General features: G+C 41.2%; 1 protein-coding gene across 2 annotated transcripts in view; it reads right to left on the bottom strand.

The window, feature by feature from the left end:
* exoc2 (exocyst complex component 2) overlaps nucleotides 1-17,306 on the bottom strand; it is a 64,459-nt gene that overhangs the window by 13,991 nt on the left and 33,162 nt on the right. For both annotated transcript variants that reach the window (XM_018760695.1, XM_018760694.1), the window contains exons 10-21: nucleotides 16,471-16,573; nucleotides 15,663-15,781; nucleotides 11,182-11,310; nucleotides 10,712-10,836; nucleotides 7,469-7,537; nucleotides 6,107-6,264; nucleotides 4,934-5,055; nucleotides 3,873-3,934; nucleotides 3,582-3,662; nucleotides 2,718-2,777; nucleotides 2,212-2,273; nucleotides 1,659-1,725 (exon numbers count right to left, since the gene is read on the bottom strand). In XM_018760695.1, coding sequence (XP_018616211.1) covers nucleotides 1,659-1,725; nucleotides 2,212-2,273; nucleotides 2,718-2,777; nucleotides 3,582-3,662; nucleotides 3,873-3,934; nucleotides 4,934-5,055; nucleotides 6,107-6,264; nucleotides 7,469-7,537; nucleotides 10,712-10,836; nucleotides 11,182-11,310; nucleotides 15,663-15,781; nucleotides 16,471-16,573 — 1,157 coding nt within the window. The remainder of the gene's footprint in view (nucleotides 1-1,658; nucleotides 1,726-2,211; nucleotides 2,274-2,717; nucleotides 2,778-3,581; nucleotides 3,663-3,872; nucleotides 3,935-4,933; nucleotides 5,056-6,106; nucleotides 6,265-7,468; nucleotides 7,538-10,711; nucleotides 10,837-11,181; nucleotides 11,311-15,662; nucleotides 15,782-16,470; nucleotides 16,574-17,306) is intronic.

Below are 17,306 nucleotides of genomic sequence, written 5' to 3' on the forward strand. Positions count from 1 at the left end.
TAGCTAAAATAACCACAGGCTTTGGATAAGAATGGAAGTACTGGTGGGATTTTTGCTTTGACTTTTCTGTGTAGTTAGGAGTTAGTTCCCAGTACTGCCCAGGTGTACTCAAACATTTTACTTGTACTGTGCATGTAGAAAAATCTTCACCTAAAAGATGAAAAGACACAACCCTTACCACTACTAACAAGCAACTCCCACATGTTTGATGGATTGACATGGAGAATGTACTATGCACACCCAAGGGGCGGATCCCTTCCAATGATCACTTTTAGTGAAGCAAACGGAAATGCTTGTGCTGTGTGGACTTTCAAATAAAATCACTGAATCGTACAACCCAGAATGGAACAGTGATTTCAGCCACGATGGCCAGTATGTGCATCATGAGAAATAGGCGTTAGCTGACTCCGAGCCACTCAAGTAGCTTTTCTCATGTCACACTCTTGATCATGTATTAAGAAATGATGAGCGGGTTAGAAAATAACTAATTACTGGATCTAAACTCTGAAAAAATGAGCAATTCAGCAGAAAGGTGCATTTGTACACACATCTCCAATGCAAACAAAGATGGTGCAGCGCACGGGAATAGAAACGGAGATCACCCTAAAACGAGACTGTGTTTAGCATTCTGCGAACTGGTCAACCAGATTTTTAGTAGAACATGCAAAAACTTCCAGCGCTTACTGTGATTCATCGCTTCTTAGGCACTGTGCAGTGCAAACGTTGGGGAAACTGGTGCACTCAAAATTTGAAGGAGGGAAATCCCCCGTTCTGCAGAGACCCACATTACCAGAATTGCTATTCTCTTCTCCTCGTCATCCCTGTCCTCAATTCAGCACATACGGCCTCCGAGTGAGATCAGCTTGTAAGGAAATTGACCACTTTTGTTTTATTTCCAGAGTTAACAGGAACTGGTCTCATTTGCGGTCTGGTGGTTTTGCCGTGGGTGTGAGAGCAAAAAAAGCCACAGTTGAAGACGTTCAACAAAATTTGCAGTTTTTGATGCCAGGCCAGCCGTTGTGTCCCGTCAGATCGCTCACTCACAGAGTGGCCATCTGACTTGCAGCACTAGAGCTCTAAGGCCTTGATGTCAGGTAGCTGGTCTATGAAAAAAGGGCTTGTACAATCACAGTAGTATAAATATAAATAGTATTAGTGCTCAACAGATACATTAATTCCAACTGCATTTCACAATATTTCATTCCAGATTCTCTACTTCATTTAGCAGATGGTTTCACTCTGTAACTAATTTATCATTCATGATTGTCTCCTTTTCTATCAGGAGGAGTTTGGCAGGGTGGGAACTGGGGACTTCAAGACAAGTTCAACTGCTGTTAATAGACAGCAGATTTTTAAAAAGTCATATTTAGTTCAAACGGTAATTCAGTAACACTTACTGGCAAAGTATTCATAATAAAACTATAACACCACTGCACCCAGACAACGGCTAGATGCCAGTTTTATTCCACTACTTTCCGCTATTCATCACTCAGCCAGTTGTTTCACATTCAATTCTCCAAGACTTGGGTATTTACACTGCATAACATAGCACTGTATCAAGTAGCCTGGAATAAGCTGAAGCAATACGCAGAAAAAGCTGTGAGGGACAATGGATATCAAACACAGGGAAAAACACGGGAGAACAGCAAAGGGCTCACTGGTGTTGGATGAAAGTGTTCGTGGACACTGCTGAAAAGGTCAGGAGATGCAATATCCACAGAGATGCTGGAAAAAATAAAACAATTACAGAAAACTGAACAAAATTGATAGTCTTTAGAGATAATGTTAAAAATACAATTTTTGAAAAATTATTTCAAAAGAAAAAGCAGGGGGCGCGGTGGCGCAGTGGGTTGGACCACGGTCCTGCTCTCCGGTGGGTCTGGGGTTTGAGTCCCGCTTGGGGTGCCTTGAGGCGGACTGGCGTCCCATCCTGGGTGTCCCCCCTCCCCTTCCGGCCTTCGCCCTGTGTTGCCGGGTAGGCTCCAGTTCTCCGCGACCCCGTATGGGACAAGCGGTTCTGAAAATGTGTGTATGTGTGTATTTCAAAAGTATATTAAATAAAATTTCAGCTGTTGTAAAAAAAAAAAAAAAAAAAAAAAGCCTTATTAGTGAAAAATGTACTAAACTGTTAGTAAAAGTAATAAACTACTATATATTACCTTTGAACAGGTGACCAGCAAAACACAGGATGTTAAAAAATATAAGACTCACTGAGAAGTGTCGATGTCACCATCTGTTTTTGTACTTAGCTGTTCAAGACAGTTTATAAACACCTGAAACCAACAACAAAAAGGAAAGTGGAAAAGATATCTATAAATTCACTTCTAATGAACAATCATCATAATCAAGCTGGCAAAAATGTGAAAAAATCCCCTTCTGTGTCAGAAAAACTCAGAAATAGTTTGAATAATTCTGATAACTTTTTAAACCTATAGATTACCAATTGAGCACAAAGACAAGACAAAGTGGCACTGCAGCTAACTTTGACTGCATTTAACAGTCTATTCCAATGGTAAAAAATATTATGAACAAAGCATTCAGCACCAAGCTATTTTAGTACAAGTCCTGTGAAGGTCTGCATGTTCCCATGAAGAAGTTATCATCTTCGCTGTACATGAAAAGTAGTCCTGAATGTGCTGTTTGCCATTACATATTATTAGTACAAGATAAACAGCAAAGAAAAAATGTGGGCGGACAAAAAGGTGAATGAGGTTTACCTTCATTATGGTCATGCACAATTCACTGGCTTTGTCCTGGGTTCTTTCCAGCTGAAATATCTGTGGACCAAAGAGAAAGTAGCATCATTGGCTAGGTAGCGTAATATCCAAAATAAAGGTGCAGGACCAACCCTCTATGCCAACTCCTGCAATGTCGGTAAAGCATTCATACCACTCCTGACCAAAGGTAACAATCCAATCAAGTCAAAATCTAACTGGAATGTATTACTTTAAATTCCACGTTCATCAATGACTGTATAACTTAGCCACTAAACACATGTACTCCTGCAATCAGTCATTGTTTTTCACAATATACAGGTGTACACTCCCTTTCCACAGAGGACTTAATATTTGGTTGTTTTTTGATAAAGGTTTACAGATGAATGTTAATGGTCTCCCACATCAGTTTTATTATTCTAACCGTTATTCGTCTATTCGTTTAAAACGAATTCACTGTTATCAGTGTATTAAAATCAGTACAACTGTACATATTAAACAACTGTGGAAATGATTTTAGCACGACACGGTGTTAAGGGCTCTGTACAAGGTATTCAAAATGAACTTCTCCTGCACCTTCACAGACTGCAGACATAAAACTAAACTAAGGATTTACTTTAGGACTGGCAGGTGTTCTGATGCTTGTTCTATTTTTTTGTTAACTGCTGTACTAAATTGTTTAGCATGCGATTTGAGCATTAAGGAATGTCACTTAGGGGTTTAAGTCATAAATAAAAACTAATTATACATGTATTCTAATGCATTGCTCAGGTCTTTGCCGTGCCAGGTATTGTAAAACCCAATTTGGCTGCAGGGAGCACTGCAAGGGACAGGCTACTTGGAATGTGAAGAAAGGCCAGGACGTACATTGACCTCTCCAGGTTTACACTCTGTGGGACCCTTCAGGGACTGAAGCATCTGCACCATGCTCTGCTCAAACTGGGCTGGCTGTGGGGAGAAAAAGTGACAACCAATAAGTGAGAGACTCTTCCTGGCTGAGTTCACAGACTAAAAAAAGTAAACAATACAGTAAATGTTATGCGGCCTGTAACTAACCACACATTACGAACGGAGCAACAGATACAATACACATTTGACTACATTTGTTCTTTTGATGCTTTGTTCTGCATTTACAAAGTAAAGTTATTCCTTCTATACCAAAGAGGTGATGCCTTCATTATCCACAACCCAGTCTTCTTTCTCAGCCAGTCGCTTAATATCTGGAAAAAAAAACACGAGAAAAAAAAACAAACACAAAACAGCATCACACAGCTTTCATGCATAACTGAATAAATTTCTACACCAAATAAATTTGACCATATCTACAGAAGGATTCAGACAATCCATGAGTACAACAGGATACTGGTGCATGAAAGAAGTCTTGTTTTTTACTGTTTGCATGACAAGAATAAAATAATGAACGTTGAGGTTACATGACATTAGTGGAACCTGCCCTTGTTGTACCTTTCTTTATGACTGAATAAAGGCAATGTTGAAGCCGCTGTGAATTATGGAGGTTGTACCCGTTATGCCACCATCTTCACCGCGGATGTTTCACTTATCGTGAAATTATTCACTGCCTTATCACCTCCTGACTGCCCACATAAAGAAGACTAGTGTCCAAACTGACTTACCACTGAAAAACTCCCCACACCCAAACGCACTTAAAGCAAAAGATCACAGTGGTCTTTCCCTGTCACAAAAGGGCCATTTTCTTGCCCCAGCATCTAATAACACACAAACCCTGTTGGTCAGTGGCTTCCAGAGAAAAGGAGCTGTACAAAGGAATACTGCACTCTGCTGCAGCAGTAATACGCAAAGAAACGAAAATCTTGAGGGGACCACCTCTCCATCCTCGCATTCTTTTTCACTGGTTACAATATTTGCATTATTTTGCCACAACTGATACAACACTGTGGACATGCTGGTGCTGTTACTGCACTACTACAACCAAATGTGGTTGCCCATGCTTCAGTGGCCAATAATACTTCCCACGTGCCAGAAATTCACACACACAGCAGAATTGGCCACAATTTAGACCACGCAGCATTCAGTAGTTGCCATTATATTAGAAGTGATGCATTCTGTAGGTGACCACACTTTATATGCACAGTTGAATTGCATCTCTGGATGTTTCCATATTATGTAGAGGTCCATAGCTGAGACATTCGCAGAATTCTCAGGTCTCTGCACTTCCCTTGAAGTGCATGATGCCTTACCTTCAGCAGTCTGCTGCAGCGTAACCAGAAGGCAGTGAACACGAAGGTCCAACAGCAAGTCCTGAATCACCTGCAGCAGGTCATTTGGGATCTCCAGGGCTGCCAGTGCCTCGTGGCTCACCCTAGGAGATGAGGAAAAACATACACAAACAGACATGCATGCAAACACACATTCACTACATTAGCTCAATTGTGAAATGAATGAATGTTTATGTTTAAATTGTACTCTGGGCTGGAAAAATCAACCAAATACTTCAAAATCAGGGGGTGCGGTGGCGCAGTGGGTTGGACCGCAGTCCTACTCTCCGGTGGGTCTGCGGTTCGAGTCCCGCTTGGGGTGCCTTGTGACGGACTGGCGTCCCGTCCTGGGTGTGTCCCCTCCCCCTCTGGCCTTACGCCCTGTGTTGCCGGGTAGGCTCCGGTTCCCCGTGACCCCGTATGGGACAAGCGGTTCTGAAGATGTGTGTGTGTGTGTGTACTTCAAAATCATAGTAGAGTAACTTATTTGGACAAGGAAAATTATTTAGGTCAGATCTATGCAACAAAAAAGAAATTTGTAAACCATGTCTTAACCTTGAAATGTAAAGGCTTGGAAAGCTTATTTTCCATGTATGACAGAGTATTGAGAACAATATTTCTGTGTAAAAAATAGTACCTTTAAAGTTAGCTGAAAAGAGGCCCATGTAGAACATACTGTGCAGAAATAAACCAGCAAATACCAGTAATTACATGAATATTTGAGTATTGTGCATAGTGGCATAGCGGGAAGTTCTGGTGCCTCACAGCTGTCTGAACTTGCATGTTTTCCTTGTGCTTACTACAGGCACTCTAGTTCCCTCCCACAATCCAAAGAGAATAGTTTCAGGTTAACTGAGGACTCTACATTACCCTTATTGTGTGAGTGAGTGTGTGTGCTACATTGCTGAGGTATACACGTGTGAATGATGGTAAGGATTCCAACATAATGTATTTAGCATTGTAAGCCATCTTGGACAAAAGGTGTCAAATATTTGTTAATAACTACACACTGCTTTGGAAAAAAGCATGCGCAAAAGCAAATGCATAAATTTAAAATGGTTCACGGAGTTCAGTTAGATAACAATGGTACGACAAGAGTTTATTTCAGAGAACAGCAGCACACACAGAGTTCTGTGGCGTGGTCAGTGACCATACCTGACTGTGTGAATGACCTGTGTGAGCCAGGGACCCGTCAGCTCGCTGCCAGCCTCCCAACCTCCGTACAGCCGCAGCTCAGCCTCCGTCAGTGAGGAGGGCAGGAGGGCTCCGCGCACCAGCTTCACCAGCCGGTGGGTCACCTCCTCAATCATCTTCTGCAGGGCACAGTTACAGACATGCCAAAAGTCAGAACACAGTGGCCTACTCGGCATTCTCAGAGAGGGACCACCTCACCCTCTGGAACTGCTCAATGTGTTGCATCCTTTATTACTTTGTTTTATTACTGTCTACAAACAACCTAAAGCAATGTAAGGTTAAAAAAAATCTGTATTTTCGGTGTTTGGATGAATAAACAAATGAATTCATCTGATACAGTAGCATCTCAACTGATTTTCATAACACTCACTCATGAAGTATTAGGTAACAACTTGCTAAAACTCTGAGGATAATGAAAAAACAGAACTCTGAGGAAAAATCTGCAAACATAAAGTAGAAATATATGATGAAAGATATATCCAAAGCTGTTATGTAGGATCCCTTGTGTAATTTATTAGTTCTAAGTCCTAGTTCTCATGGTCCCTATGTATTAAGAATTTTGTTCACCTGAAACAAAGACAAAGAATGAATTTTTATTCACCTGAAATAAAGACACAGGATATGCAGGTGTAAATGTGAATAAAACAAAGGGCTTCCAGCTAATGTTGGAGCTGGGCATGGTGGGGGAGGCATTATGCCTACTGAGGTTAAATGCTAGGCTCCTGAGGCTGCTGGGGAACACACAGAGAGCAGCTCTTCCCATCAGTAACAGTTATACCACTACAGATGAGGGCGGGGTGGGGTGGGGCAGGGAGTCAGTGGGGCAGCTGAGCCTGCAGACACCAAACTACACCAGGGCATAAACCACAAAGTCAGTTGAGCCATTGCTGAGGTGTTACACAAGCTAACGAATCAAGAGAACATGAACGGGTATTTCAAGAATCTTAAAAGGTGCGACATCCTGAAAGGTGCCCTGCTGTTTTAACCTTAAGCAAGACACTTTACTTGAAGAATTTTGCTTGAAGAATTCAAGTATTCATGGGCTCTTCCTAGGACTTGGAGAGGCAATCTTCAGATTATAGGTTAATGGTCCTAACCACCATGATTGTGACTACCCGCTGCTTTCAAAAACCTGGCAAACTATAATAAAGAAATTCACAGCTCTAATAATTCTAAGGAACAAATCACTGTCATTGAAGACATCTACAAGCAGTGCTCTGGCAAAATCTGTACAAATCTGTCAGTGATAACCCTGAAGAAGAAAGTCACAAGCTGAAGCTGTCAGAAGAAATAACAAACATACGTCCAAGCGTAATGACTCACCTTGAAGTCGTTTTGTCTCTGTCGAGCGTTTTTCTTTGATTTCTCCACTTGTCCTGATTTTTCTCCCGTCTTCCCATGTGGGAAACAGAAAGTTACAGAAAAAACTTGTACAGTCAAGTGGTAGTGTTAAAGCTGCTCCCTTTGGACCCAGAGGTCACAGGTTTGAATCACACCTCCAGCTGTAGTACCGTTGAGCAAGGTATTTACCCTAAATTACTCCAGTGAAATTGACCCAGGTGTATAAATGGGTAAATACATTTACTTATTTAGCAGACACTTTTCTCCAAAGCAACTTTGAACTCTATGTAGTGTTACCAGCCCACACACCTTATTCACCAAGGTGACTTACACTGCTAGATACACTTCTTAAAATGGATCACTCATCCATACATCAGTGGAACACACTCTCTCTGTCACCCACACACTATGGGTGAACCTGAACAGCATGTCCTTCTACTGTGGGAGAAAACCAGAGCACCTGGAGGAAACCCACGCAGACAGGGGAAGAACATGTAAACTCCACACAGACTGAGCAGGGATCGAACCCACGCCCTCTCGCACCACCCAGGCGCTGAGACAGCAGCGCTATTCGCTGTGCCACCATGCCACCCGTAAATAGTTGTAGGGAGCTGCACATTGTAAGTTGCTTTGGAGAAAAGCATCAGCTATATGAATAAATGTGCAGTTAGGTCCATAAGTATTTCGACAGTGACACAATTTATCATTTATCCTTGTATATCACCACAATGGATTTCAAAAGAAACAATCAAGATGTGTTTTAAGTGCAGACTTTTACCTTCAATTTAAGGGTTTTGTCAAAAATATTACATGAACCATGTAGGAATTACAAACATTTTTATACATAGATCCCCAATTTTAGAGGCTCAAAAGTAACTGGACAAACTAACAATCATAAATTATATTGTCATTTTTAATATTTGGTTGCAAATCCTTTACAGTCAATGACTGCCTGAAGTCTGGAACCCATAGACATCACCAGACACTGTTTCTTTCCTGGTGATGCTCTGCCAGGCCTTCACTCCAGCAGTCTTCAGTTCCTGCTTGTTCTTTGGGCAATTTGCCTTCAGCAAGTGAAATGCATGTTCCATTGGATTCAGGTCAGATGATTGACTTTGCCATTGCAGAACATTCCACATCTTTGCCTTGAAAATATCTTGGGTTGCTTTTGCAGTATGTTTTGGGTCATTGTCCATCTGCTTTTCCAATGAGTTTCAAAGCATTTGGCTGAATCGGAGCAGATAACATAGCCCTATATGTCCTCAAAATTCATCCTGTTGCTTTAGTCAGCAGTCACATTATGAATAAATAGGAGGGAACCAGTTCCTCTGGCAGCCATACATACACGCCATAACACTACCTCCATTATGCTTCACAAATGAGGCGGTATGCTTCAGATCATGAGCAGTTTCTTCCCTTGTCTATATACTTCTCTTCCCATCATTCTGGTACAAGTTGATCTTTTTCTCATCTGTCCATAGGATGTTGTTCCAGAACTGTACAGGCTTTTTCAGATGTTTTTTTGGCAAACTCTAATCTGGTCTTCCTGTTTTTGAGGCTTACCAATGATTTACATTTTGTGGTAAAGTCTCTGTATTTTCTCTGGTGAAATCTTCTCTTGATTTTTGATGTTGACACAGAAAAGCCTGCCTCCTGGAGGGTATTCTTGATCTGGCGAACAGTTTTTTTCACCAGGGAAAGAATTCTTCTCTCATCTACCACAGTTTTTATCTGTGGTCACCCCGGCATTTTGTCGTTCCTGAGCTCACCAGCGTGTTCCCTCTTTTTAAGAATCTACCAAATACTGTACCTGATTTGGCCACACCTAATATTCTTGCTATCTCTGTAATGGGTGTGTTTTGATTCTTCTGCCTAATAATGGTTTACTTTGCTGGCAGTGATCGCTTTTTGGACTTCATATTGAGAGTATGCAACAGATTCCAAATGCAAATGCCATACTTGAAATCAACTCTACACCTTTTATCTGCTTACTTGCACATGAAATAATGAGGGAATAAAACACACCTGGCCATGAAACAGCTGAGCAGCCAACTGTCTAAATACTTTGTCTCTTAAAAAAGGGAGGACCACATATAACAAGTGCTGTAATTCCTACATCGTCCTTCTAATTTGGATGTAAATACCCTCAAATTAAAGCTGAAAGTCTACAGTTAAAGCACATCTTGATTGTTTGATTTCAAATCCACTCTGGTGGCATACAGAGCCAAAATTATGACAATTGTGTCACTGTCCAAATACATATGGACCTTACTGTAAATGTATCAAGGAGAGGAACAAAAAAGGCTGGAATGTATTGAGCATTGTCGTGTTTCTAAATATGCAATCTATAAAGACAATAGATTTAAACCTGAAGGCATACATTTCTCTAATGTCCCATGAAACATCCAATGTACTCGACAGCAGTAACATGTTACTAGCTGAGTCTGTGGATATGCAGAGAATTAGAACTATTCATCCAGGTTATGTGAACCCTGGATGTATGAATTCATAGAAACAATTTTTTTAAAAAATAAATGTTGCATTTGTTACTGTAGTATAAAACAAGAAATGGGTACAAGAAGAAGTGTATTATTAATAATAATCAATGATAACTGCAAAGGGAAAGTGCAACGAGCAGCTGTATAAATTAATAGCTGAATGTAGTCAGAATAAGTCTGGCACAAACCACTTTTTGTTGCCTTTTACTCTGGTCATGTCCTATACGTCAGTTGTGCACAAAGGAAGTAGCAAAGTTGTCCAATGTGGGAAAACTACCAAATGCTAACTTGGGATTTTTATGAACTTTGGGAACACTGAGAAATAAACACTTTATGCTAAGCTTGTGCTAATATTACGTTTGCGTACCTTTACTCGGATTAAACCAAAAATCAATTAAAATGTATATTTACAACACAAACATAATAGTGATGCAAAGGGTAAAGAATTAAAATATGGGTCAACAAAATTTTGTATAAAAAATGGCCATCTGCAAGTGAACTTTAACGACCTCTGCTGGACTGTACATGAGCTGCAGTAACACATATCATGGACTGATGTTCACTCCCTTCTCACAAGATGGGGGGGGGGGGGGGAAAAAACAAACAAACACCAAAACACTAATTAATTCAAAAGTAAACAGCTTACTATGAAAAGAAAGAAACAGAAAACAAGTACCCAACAACACCAGTAAACAGCAGGAAGCAACAGCAGGGAGTTCAGGGGTACCTCACTGAACAAGCTCCCATTCACATAGGAGATCCAAAGCTTCCAGAAGTTCGGCAGCTGGTTGATGACCACATCTGTAAGCTTCTCCACGAAGGCCACTTGCTGGGGGCCCTGGAAGGGCCAGGCTGTGAGGGACACATGGTACAGGTCAGCATTTGCAAACAGCCAAGAACGAATTCAGGCCAGTCCTCACCTAGCTAGTGTTTCTATGACAAAGGTTTCCACAAGTTCCAAAACCAAATATATCAAAACTGTAGAACTACTATAATTAAGTGTGTAAAGCCAAAAATAAGGCATATTAACAACCAGTAGAATAATGATACAAAACCCTCCAGAATGCAGAGAGATATCTACAAAATAAAAGACTTTTTTTTTTTTTTCATAACCTGAAGTTAACATTAACAGATGACAGTGTTTACAGGTCTCCTGCTGTTGACAGGTGGGAGGGGGGGTTCTAGGTCTTTACTCACATTCACCACGAGGAGCCTGAAAACCACCACCCCTGTTAAGTCGGTCAGCCTGGGCTAGTCGGCCAACTGCTGAAGTCCGGTGGTCTCCCTCTGCGTCCAGTGTGGTGCTGTGCGTCCCCCCTGCTGTGCCTGCAGGAGACACGGGGTGACGCACTATGAGCCAAGTGAGACCCACACCAAAACAAGTATTTACTGTAATATGGGCTGATCCACAAGATGCTTAACAATCAAGAAGGAGAAAAGGATTTTAAAAAATATAGAAAAATATTTGTGTAATAGCATTAATGTGGATAGCACACTGACATTCTTGTTCAAACACATTATGTGTCATGTTATTTCGGAGCTTGGAATTTTTACAAATTCCACCCCTCTTTCTGCTCATTTCTAAACAAAGCACACAAAACATGTAAGCCTTCCATCTTCTCCAGTCATTCATTACACAACAGAAGATTGCAAACCCTACTGGTTTAGCTGAGTTTTGAGATGGAACAGTCTTGTGAAATGCTACCTAGTAGTCCTTCATTGTCCCAAGGAGCTCTAGGAACAGCATTGTGTGCGAGTGCTCTGGCCTCGCCAGGCAAAAGCTATCCAGGAGATAGCGCTGGAGAACCGCAGATGGGGCAGGATGTGGTGTCGGGCAGTCTGCCACTCGGGGGGGTTTGTCTGACTGACACAGCCTTGGGAAGTCGGATTTACATGGCACAGAGTTTGAGTTTTAAAAATGAATGAATGCAAACATTAAAGACTTCTCAATGCTTAGTTACAGCGATGAGCCACAAACTTTATCTTTAAAATGAGAACTTATTTTAACCGTAAGATTTGGGAACTTGTCCTACAAAACAGTTGCAAAATTTACATTTAAAAGGCAGAATGATATTTAATTTTGTTCGAGAGCAAATGGACTCATACACGTGTGTTTTGATAACCGTCAACGAAAGTATAGCCCTAATTTGCAAAAACACTAAATTATGGTGGTAAAGATTGTGATACATTATTTAGAAAAATGCAGACACACACCAGTATCTGTAAAACATCCCAATTTGAACAGATGATCAATTTTTTCACTTATGATATTTTCTTTAGCATCACTGATAGTGTGGGTGTGCACTGAGTGTGTATCGAGCTTGTCTTTCATTCTTTGGCATGTTTTTCTGCTTCTTTTTATAGAAAGACGGGAGCTGTTGTTGATCCAGGTGTCGGGTGAATTCTTTCCCATGGTGCTCTGTGTGAGGCGCTGTGTGTGTGCGTGACTTTATAGATATTCATGTGCATGTACATGTGCATTTATTTTTGCTTGCACGTGTATGTGTGCAAGTGCGTGCCTCTTTGTTAATCTGTGTGCATGCCTGAGAGTCACATGTCTATGTAGATGTTTGTATGAGTGTTTGTATACACATGGGTACATGAGCACGGATATGCTGCAGGCATTAAGAGATAGAGAGGCCAGCGTCTGAAGGACTTGGGTACCCGGTTCCTTTGTCCGGCTTCCTCTACTGCCCTGATACACCTTTGATGGGGTCTTCCTGCACACAGCGGGGACAGGGGCCCAAGGCCTGACCACCCACAGACTGCTTTTAAACAAAACAGTGGGGCTGCGCCTCCACCTCCTCCACCTTTCAGAGGGAGCAAAAGACACAGGGGACGAGGGCCACACGCAACACCCAGCGCTCTCCGAGTCACTGCAATGAGGGGGGGTGCACCTGATATGTCGAATCCTCTAAACACACATAACCAGACTGCGCAAGAAAAAAAGCAGCAACACAACCGAGCCAGGAAGACCCCCGCCATATTCAGCCCTGTGAGTTAAGTCTCTCCGTCCCACAACAGACACTGTGAGAACATCGTGGCATTCAAGTACAAAGCAGTTTTGTGTGGAAGAAAAAAATATTGAAGAGTAACTTGACATTACATGACATTACCTGATGGTGGTAGGGGTGAGTAGATCAAAGTGCAAGAACTACGTTAGTCATTGCATGTAAGCCATTCTGCCCACATGAAAATGCTAAAAGGTGTATGTGTTCTTTGACAAATCAAGAAAATAATGTGCAGAGGCCAAGAAAAATGTTTGAAATAAGAATCATCACCAGTCCCCTTTCGGAAGCCATTATTAGATGAATAACTCAGAAGAAGTCTGCATCTAAATGATAGTTACAATGCCTTATAAATGGCCACCGCTGCGGAAATAGCGAGCTTGGGGTTCTAAAATAATTGTCTTGGAATGTCTGCTCTAAACCGTTATTCATATGAAAGAGAGGCTGGAACGCAAGTGAATGTTTGTTAAGAACAGTCTTGCAGATCACATCCACAGCAGGACAATGAACAAGCAGAAGGCAAGGGGTTTTGTACTTGGAGGAGGAACACTCTAGAATGCAGCCTGTCTCGGGGAAGAGAGTCACAGGACCAGTCCTGGGCCACCCTGTCTAACTGAAGAAATATGGATTATTTGCTGCAGTCCTCCCCTTCCTCTGTCAAGAAAGGTAGCGGGGGTGGGTTGGTAACACACAGAGGTAAAGGCTGCTGGGTGTTTGTGGTGGCGAATGCAGCAGTGCATCACACTGATATGAAGAGTGTCTCATAGACAGGAAAAAACCAGCAAGACTCAGTACAAAAATAAAACACCCTTGGGGCCTTACTCCTCATACTCCCCCAAACTGTGACCTGACCTTTAACTACAAGCCAAGCATGAAACACAAAGTAGCTTTTAAACACCACAGAACTCATTTACATAAGATATTTAGGGCAAAAAAGTGATGCATCTGACAATCTGCTTGTTCTTTTGAGCAGAGAGCAGTATAAGAAGCTCAACCTGCAATCTAGAACCACCACACTTCAGAAGCCTTTAAGTAAACATCCTCCACCATTTTCCACCAGCTTCACTATGGCGGAAGAGACACATCTCGGGGAATGTTCGCTATGATATGGTGAGCCCCTTGTTCTGGTGATCAAACAACTGTATGCGTGTGGCTCACCCTTGAAAAGTGAGTGTCACGCTGTTGTGATTCACTGGCCACACCCAGTTCCTCTCAACGGGATCATCATAAACCCCCTTATACCAGCGTTCTTCATTCGGAGAGTCACAAAAATCAAAGTCTCCCAGTTTGTGTGGACTGTCCAGCATGGGTAAGTGCAAAGGTAATTCACAGTCTCAAAGTGGTTCAAATTTCAAAAGTTTAACCAACCCCCCCATTCCTGGAGAAGGCAATACAGTGGGAAAATTGAGAGAAAGCAAACTAATACAACTTAATCATTAAAAAGGCTACATAAACAGTTGTCAGAACTTGTATTTATTTTCTGAGCAAACAAAGCTCAGAACACTGCCTTGGTGCCATTTCTTGCCCAAAGCCGTACAGTTGTGAATATTTCTTGCTGAAAGAACAGCTCTGTCCTTTCATTATTTCCTGGATAATTACAAAGAAAAATTGCCTAATTGGTGCTAATGTTCCAATCCATCTGCTGGACGTGTGTTATATAGCGGACTACACTTACAAAGGGCGTGGCCTAATCTATCAAAAAATCCAGAAACCTGAAGCCACTAATGAGACATTCTTTTTTTTATTTCAGGAACTCTCAAAAATAAACAAGTATAACGTTACATGGAAGCTTTAGTAAGATGAGCCAATAAATGTTAGGGTCACTGTAGCCAATTTGCATTTATTTATTAATTTACATTTACTATTTCACTGATGCTTTTCTCCAAAGCAACTTACAATGTTAAGCTACCTGCAATTACCATTTATACAGCCGGGTCAATTTTACTGAAGCAATTTAGGCTAAGTACCTTGCTCAAGGGTACTACAGCAGTAGGTAAGATTCAAACCAGTAACCTTTAGATCCAAAGGCAGCAGCTCTAACCACTACAAGCTGCCCCTTCAGTTAACAGGGACTTTTACATATCTGTTGTATGCATTACTGTATAACACAACCACATGAAGGGACCTAACAAATAGCTGCATGAAAGCACACTAACTGTGTCAATGACTGTTTTCCATCAGTTTAAGGTCTGATAAAAACGATTTTGGCCTTGCAAATTTAGCTTGTTTTTCAGTTCTAAAGGGTTAATCTTAAGTAATGTATAATTAGTAATCCAAAATCTAGTAACATTTAGGACAGCAATAATATTAATTCCCAGTGTTCTAACAAGAAAGGCTATAGGGACCTGAGAGCTCAATATTTAAGGAATAAAGGAGGTTAAAAGAAGTCACTGGTGAAGTTCTGGGATATGAATACCTGGTCCTGAGTGGCCGTAATCCAACAGGTTTCCCAAGTTCTTACTCCAGCAATAAAAATTCATAAAGGGGTTAAACAGATTTGATCAAGATGACACTTTGAATTAGGTTGTATGGGTGGAATGAAATCCTGCTGGACTGTGGTCTTTTCAGAAAAAAGAAACAGCTTGGTGTCATTGAGGTTTTCCTGAGGTACAGCAGGGAGTTCTTTCCAAGTAGAGTCACAAATTGCTAAGAAATTAAACACACACTTGCCTTTTTGGCCCTGGATGTAGTTGTCCTTCCAGGTCTGCATCAGCTGAAGGATCCACCTGTGCTGGGCCACAATGCATTGCCAGGCTGGATCACCTGGCGCATGAAGGTCTGACAGGTACCTGAAATCAGAACAAAGGGGTATCTGGGCTGGTGCCTTCAAAGGTGACCCAGAACCAATACCCCTCACCCAGCTGTACAGTCAAAAACTGCCAAATGAAATGCTTGTGTACATTTAGAACTTCATGGAATTCTGTCTGCCTGCAACTCAATCCTCATCAAAGATCCTCCTACACCCCCCACTCCAACAGATTCAACTGAATACTCTGTGTCACTTAACAAATCACCCTTATTTTCTGCAGATGAAAGTGATAAATGTTTGAGATTAAAGTGTGTGTGTATGCATGTACACACACACAGATATACTGCATATACATGTAGAAAACACATACATATATAAATAAAATAAGGATCCAGAAATAAATTTAATAAAATAAAATTGGACTATACTGACATAGATGTAGGATGTATATGCCATTTAAACACTTAATCCAGAAGCTCTTAACTTGGATAAGTATCAAATCATCTATATCCCTTTTAAAGAACATGTGACAGCTCAATGTTAACAAAAGTAACCGAGAGAGAAAATTAGGCCCAGAGTGCTCCTGAAGTCTAGCACTAAAAAAGAAAATAAATGAAGGCAAAAGAACGCAAGACCCTACGATGTTATCAGGAATGTCATGTCTGCTTTGCCTCAGTCAAGACCTGCTATTGTGTTGCAGTGGAGAAGGGAGAGCGCAAGTTTCCTCACCTTATGTACCTCTTCTGGTCGTGCAGCGTAGACGGAGTCTCAAGCAACTTGTCCAGCAGCAGGCTCCTCAAAGCGCCAATGCGCGTCTCCACCTCAGCATAGACTAAAAACAAAGATGAAAAATTAGGAAAGTATGTAAATCTTCCTAATTTCATTATATAAAGACAAAGCTAATGCGGAGAGATCTATTTTAAAACATTCTGTAAAATAATTTCAGAAACCTGTCCCTCCGCTCACATTTGTTTCTAGTAACATGCTGTTTCTGTCCAGGCTGCAGGAAAATTAAGATAAACATTTATGACATGCGTGGGTGTCTGCTGGGTTCTTCAAAAAAGATTGGCTGTTTGGAATTATCGTTAAAATGTATGGGTCATCACTTACAAAAGTGAAATTAAAAAAATCTCTTTAATTTGAATTTTTGTAAAAGACGACAAGTTTTCACAATATGATTGCTAAAACGAATACATATACACACACTTATATACTTATATATGAATTTTGGGGGTTTTAGAGCTATATACGTTACCTTCCAAAGCCTGTTTTTCACAACAGCAACTGTCTATGTAAAATGTTTACTGCACCACTAGCCTCCAGCTCTGGCTCATAATCACCTACATAAGCACCGTGCCTTTCTCCCTGTCACCTATGAGATCCATGTGCCTCTCTGTATTTGGCAGCTATGACGGAAATCTGGCTTACACCCCTCGCTGCTATTTTCTAACCTGGTATCAGCACATAGTGTTATCACACCGAAAATGATGAGCTAATTCTGCTTATGTGAGTGCTATATAATTTATTTCTGAAAGGGTTTTGTATTTACTCATTCTGTTTTACAG

The sequence above is a fragment of the Scleropages formosus genome, chromosome 19 (assembly GCF_900964775.1).
Source record: "Scleropages formosus chromosome 19, fSclFor1.1, whole genome shotgun sequence".
Classification (NCBI taxonomy): domain Eukaryota; kingdom Metazoa; phylum Chordata; class Actinopteri; order Osteoglossiformes; family Osteoglossidae; genus Scleropages; species Scleropages formosus.